The 5,834-nt window shown below is 45.0% G+C and overlaps 1 protein-coding gene across 1 annotated transcript; it reads right to left on the reverse strand.

Annotated features, from left to right (window-relative positions):
• Positions 1-267: 267 nt before the first annotated feature.
• On the reverse strand, positions 268-5,089 carry pim3 (Pim-3 proto-oncogene, serine/threonine kinase). The gene is made up of 6 exons (XM_058625883.1): positions 4,350-5,089; positions 4,059-4,168; positions 3,862-3,912; positions 3,350-3,713; positions 2,362-2,538; positions 268-2,070 (listed from the first exon to the last, which is right to left on the reverse strand). The coding sequence occupies exons 1-6, from the start codon at positions 4,435-4,437 to the stop codon at positions 1,865-1,867; spliced, it is 996 nt and encodes a 331-aa protein (XP_058481866.1). The 5' UTR covers positions 4,438-5,089; the 3' UTR covers positions 268-1,864.
• Positions 5,090-5,834: the final 745 nt, after the last annotated feature.

Below are 5,834 nucleotides of genomic sequence, written 5' to 3' on the forward strand. Positions count from 1 at the left end.
TGTTGTTACTACAGGTTCTCTTGCAGTTAATGCGTCTCTGTGATGTTTCTGCTTGGCCTCGCCGACCCATATGTCACGTGCAACAATGTTATCATTACTATGAGCAGCGTAAATGAACCACATGCGATATATCAACCGTGCCAGGCTTCCGTGGGAACTTGGGGAAGTGTTAATATTTTATGTCAACAAGATTGCAATGACATGGATTAGTTTACACTCAGGAGCTTTGTGTTGTTTTGAATGGAAATGAAGAAGACAACAGACGTGTATCTGTACATAAAAATTTGACTTTAATTGAAATTTCTGTATCAAAAAATAGCAATATCCATACTTCACAGCCACAAGTCACACAGCTACACTGAAGGGTCTTCAATATGATGCTATGTGATAACTATGAAAGCTGCATCAACCGTTGTTTAGCTTTCCATAGAACTCAAATTAATCTTGACAGTACAGAAATCAGGCAGATTTCCCTTGATATTTAACCATTCTACACATCCCGACTTTTTTGAAGTACTTAAATAACATTCAAATGCTCTTTTCATATTTAAGTAAACTTTTTTTTATTCTGTTTTACATTGACAACTGCTTCAGTGCATCCTCCACATCTAAAAAAAAAATAAAAAATGTTGAAATGTAGAAATAAGTTATAGGAATGCAAACCAAAGGCCAAGTAGGATATGCAAATTTTTTTAAGGGGGGAATTTAAGCCAATAAGACAATAAATAAATAAATAGCCACAGAGTGTGGAATGTCTACATGTTTACAAATAAATTAATGCAAAAAGGGAGAAAAAAAAAAAAGTACACAAAAAAATACATGCTGTACAATATTTGTTTAATAATAAAAAAAAAAAAAACACAAAAAACAAAAAAACAATTGAGTCCATGAATATTGCATTGATTGTGCATTTCACACCCCAAACCCTGAGAAAGGCCAGGGGCGGGGCCATGTAGTGTAAAGCAGTGAGATGGTGGGAGGCAAAAAGTAAAGTCACAAGGGCCACACATCCCACGACAGGCATGGGAGGGAGAAAACAGTGGGAGGTGTGTGTGTGTGTGTGGTGACATTTTGCAGACATTCAGAAAAGACAGGATCCAGTTTCCAAACACCTGTTCAGGCTATAGAGTGAATGAGCAGCGTTAAAGAGAGCGACGCAGAGTTGAGTCAAGTGTTTCAAGTATTCCATTGTCAGGGAGAGCCCCCACCTCCGTCTCTCCTATCTTTTGCGATCTTAGCCTCTTGGCTGGGGCTGTTGGTTTACAGTGATGGGGGGGGGGGGGGGGGGGGGAGACAAAACAAGAAAAGAAAAAGCCTTAACCCCTCCTTCCACCATGCACAGGAAAGTTAACCAGTAGGCCCAAGGGGAAAAAAGTTGTTTGATGAAAGCCCCCATAAAAGCAGCTTTCCAAAAAAGGCACTCCAAAATCAAAATTAAAACATTTAAATAAAAAGTTCTTTCTCCTAGCTCTATGAGAGCATCCTTATCTGAATAGGAGGGCATTGCCAGCTGCACATACCAGCCTAGTAACAAAACAAGTAAAATAAAAATAGGGGGTTGGTGTAAGTAGTGCTGGTAAGACAGCCCCAACAGCAAAAATGTTCCCCATTAGGAAACAAGAATAATCAAATTAAAAAAGGGCAGGGGAAATAAGATAGGGAAGAACAAATAGTAATAAATTAGAAATTCCCTACAAAAAGAGGAACATTAAAGTACATTTTCTTGCCGGACCAGTGGAGTCAAGTGTCCAGCCACCGATAAGCCATGTGGGCTTACAGGGCGCTGGCATATAGTCCATACCACTCCCAACATTCCCACCCTGACCTTCCCCACAAAGTCTTTTAGAGTCCATTACAGCAGCCCTCAGAGGCTCTCCTTGCTCGAGTTTGTGCTTGATGAAGAGTCTGTGTCGATGGTCCTGAGGCGAATTTCGCCTGTGACCGGCTCCTCTGGTGACTTGGGCGACTCTGTTGACGTCGCCCTCATCCAGGGATGGTCGCAGATCTGCTCTAGGGTGGGTCGGTCTGAGGGTCGAATGGCCAGACACCACTTGATCAGCTGCTGGCACTCTGAAGAAAGGCAGAAAAAATAAATATTGAGGACACAAGGAAGCGTGAAAGTACTAGAATCTTTTGTATGAATCGCTAGGCTTTTATGCATTAACTTAACTTAAAACCGAAGGTGTTTCACAAATAAAACCTAAATTTGATTTATGACTGATAAACCAGAAATCCATTAGGACTGTGAGGCCTCAGTCTGATTTGTAGTACGGAGGTAGAGCTGCTGCTGTACCAGCTGCTGTGGCTAGAGGGCAACAGTGCTCTGTGTTGTTGTGGTGGTGGTGGTGGTTGTTGACTTACCAGCTGAGACCCTCCTTCTGAAGTACAGTCTCCCTCTGAGGATCTCCTCATCCTGCTCAAAGGGGATGTCTCCACACACCATGTCGTACAGCAGCACACCTAGCGACCACACTGTCGCCGAGCGACCGTGGTACCTGTGGAAGCGGATCCACTCTGGAGGGCTGTAAACCCTTGTACCTGAAAATGAGGAAAAGAGGGAAAGACGATGAGTGTTGATCGAGTTGTGTATTTACGTGAAATGTTGAGAAAACGTACAAGGTGTGGATAACTAAAGTAAGAAAAACAGAGTGACTAAGTAGACGAAATAGAAAATACTGGAAGCCTAAAATGGCTGAGTCACGCTAGAAGTGCTTTCTTTCCATAGCCACATAACAAACTGAGTGACCCCCCCTCCCTCCTCTAAGGAAGGAGGACCTTTGATACAAAAAAGCGATGCGAGACCGTCACGTGAACCACCGACTCCGGTTTCACAACAAACAGATGTTACGTGGCATTGACCTGATACCCACAAACTGTGTCTGTGAATCAAGACTTACTAAAAAAAAAAACATAAACATGACAGTACACTTTATCGCACTAGACCGGCATGAATCAGAAATATATAATTAAAGAACATTAAAAAAAAAAGGAAGGAAGAATGTGACTGATTGTGAGTCCTCTCTCTGAATACACAACGCGCATAGGTCAAAATATGCGATTTAAATGCTATAGGGGTTTATTATTAGACAGCATCGATTTACATCCGTGACCAATAATAAGCCACTGGAATCCGGAGTGAGCGAGGAAAACCCTCGACCAAAAACAGCTCACTGCGTCACAGCCTCGTGAACGCCTCCATGTCTGAATATAGCAGAGCGGAGCATCAAGGACAAACACCCCGCCAGCCCACACGGATGCGCATTCACAACAACACACCACCGGCCCAGCATCGTGACTTCGTACAACAGCGATCGATGTTTAAAATGAAGCTTTAGTGGCGGATGCTTACCGTCGAAATCGGTGTAGACTGTGTCCTTGAGAATCGCCCCTGAGCCAAAGTCAATAAGCTTGAGCTCCCCGGTGCGTAGATCCACGAGCAGGTTCTCATCCTTGATGTCTCTGTGAACCACACCGCAGCTGTAGCAGTGTCTGACCGCCTCTAAAACCTGGCGGAAAAAGCCCCGAGCCGTGTCCTCGTCCAGTGCGCCCTTCTCGGTGATGAAGTCGAAAAGGTCTTTGACGAGCTCCGGCCTCTCCATGACGATGAGCCAGCCGTCCGCCCGCTCGTAATAGTCCAGCAATTTGATAACTCCGCGAAAAGACGAGCTGACCTTCTTGAGCAGCAGGATTTCCAGAGGCACCATGACTCCATTCTGTAAAAAGAAGCCCGCGTTTAGCCACCATAACACAGCCATTTTAACAACACACAACCCCCCACCATGCAGCAGCAGCAGAGGGTGGAGGGCTGGGGGGGGGAGGTGGGGACCAAAACAAACGCACACATCGGGTTTGACTACTTACAATTGTGCCCCACTCCGTGACTCTCTCCTTTGCAACATGTTTCACAGCAACCTGAAACAACACAGCGGGAATAAACACCGTTAGAAAAGCGCTTCACATGAAGCAGGAAGGTCGTATTGTTTTGTAGTAAAGTGAGGGCGCCGCGATTTGACGGCGCCACATGTCGGAAGAAAACACAAGAGAGCCACATCACTTACCGGTGCGCCATCAGAGATCCGGCTGCCGGCGTATACTGTCCCAAATCCCCCGCTGCCCAGCACGGATCCCACTTGGTAAATCTTTTCAAACGGCTCCTTTTCTGCTTTAACTGCAAGAAAAAAGTAAATAGTGTTAAAATAATGTAATTTCCACAGCGGTCGGGAGTCAAGTCGTGGCAGTAAGCGTGTGAGTAGGGGCTCGAAATGAGCATATGAGTAAAAACACACTTCTACAACCAATGATAAATCCAAAGTAAACGTGGAAAGGAGCTAACGGCCGCGGTGACCTACCCGGCTGGAGCTGTATCTTCACTGGTAGGTGGTCCATACTTGAAGGATTGCAAATGTGCGAAAATGAGCCAAACTTTGACAGCAACATATTCGAGTAAACCGAGGGGGGGGGGGAAAGCCGGCGTACAGGATCCCTATGAAGCCGCGGGATGGTGTAAAACGCTGCAGAGAGAAGATTTCAACGCTTCTGCGGCTTGTCCTGGCTCCTAACGAATGATAATATCCAGTGGAGCAGTGCGCCGACTACGCCGCACCGCGCCCGTTGAGGAGTCGTGTCACGACCGTTAAGTCGCACGCCGTTCCCAATAAAACGTCATGAAAACTCGGTCCTGTGCCTCTACTCAAGCAGCGCCGAGGCAAATAGTCCTCTTTGATGTCAGAAAGCGCGAAGACACTGACGTTGGTAGCAGCTGTGTCGACGGTGTCGTTAGAATAAAGGTCCTCCGTAGTGTCCTCGTCTCCGGGAGAGTGCCTGCTGTCTGAGCTTTGGCGCGGTCTTCCCAAGCCAATATTTTGACGCGCAGTGTGACGCTGAAATCCTTCCGCCACCAATACAAGACGAGACTTCTGTTTATATTTGAACCTAGCATCGACGCTTTCGTTATCGCACACGCGCGTAATCAAAAACAGACAATGGGGTTTGTCGTGTTATCTTAAATAACAATTTTAACTCAAACATATCACCCGAAACGGCCATGTTAAGCGGGGACTACTTTCTCATAGTACTAGACCGCCGCAGCGTCAACTGTCTGGACGCTCTGCACTGCGTCCACTACGACTCGGCTGCTTCAACCAATCAGGTGTCGTTTATAAATACCATGTTTCGTAACTGGACCAATCACGTAAAAGTTTTTATAATAAAGCAGGCGTATGAGCGCACGTGGCGGTAATTCTGACCGTCATATCCCCTCCCTCTTCCTCCTCCTCTGCAGTCTCTCTCACAATCACACACACACGCGCGGTTTGTTTTGTGTCACGCTACAAATTACTGACTACCTTCTTCAAGTTAGTTGGGGAATATTTACTTGTGCCCTCTTGTGTGTTTTTTTCCAACTTAAATGAAATAAAATGCAATTTGCCTGCTCTAATTGTGCATCAACAATGAAACAATGCCATTTAAACAAAACAATTATTAATTACCTTTTCCCCACATAGGATGACACTAAAATAAACACTAATAATTTTATAAGACATGGTCTGACGCACCTTACTAAGTCTTAATTTGAAAATGACAACAATCAAAGTGTTCCAGCTCGGTTTACAAATGAATCTACTAACACACGTGTATTACATGTTCATCCAGTGCCCTGGGCATGTGAGTCCTGATGTAAACAGGAAGCTGATTCTCTTATCGGCAGTTTATAGGGTTCAGGTGGCGAAAAGTGTGAGCAAGGATTTTCTGTTATGAGATCAACAACAAGGTGAAACTGGAACTGAGAGTCACTTCAAATGAAAACAGGGCCATTGGCGTTTACAAATGTCTCC

Source organism: Solea solea, chromosome 3 (genome assembly GCF_958295425.1).
Source record: "Solea solea chromosome 3, fSolSol10.1, whole genome shotgun sequence".
NCBI lineage: Eukaryota > Metazoa > Chordata > Actinopteri > Pleuronectiformes > Soleidae > Solea > Solea solea.

Bases quoted from the DNA above. Each gene is read 5' to 3' on its own strand.
- pim3 (XM_058625883.1), bottom strand. From the start codon at position 4,437: ATGTTGCTGTCAAAGTTTGGCTCATTTTCGCACATTTGCAATCCTTCA. The intron at 3,913-4,058 runs GTAAGTGATGTG...GTGTTGTTTCAG, and splicing joins GGATCTCTGATGGCGCACCG to GTTGCTGTGAAACATGTTGC. The intron at 2,071-2,361 runs GTAAGTCAACAA...GCCTTTCTTCAG, and splicing joins CAGAAGGAGGGTCTCAGCTG to AGTGCCAGCAGCTGATCAAG.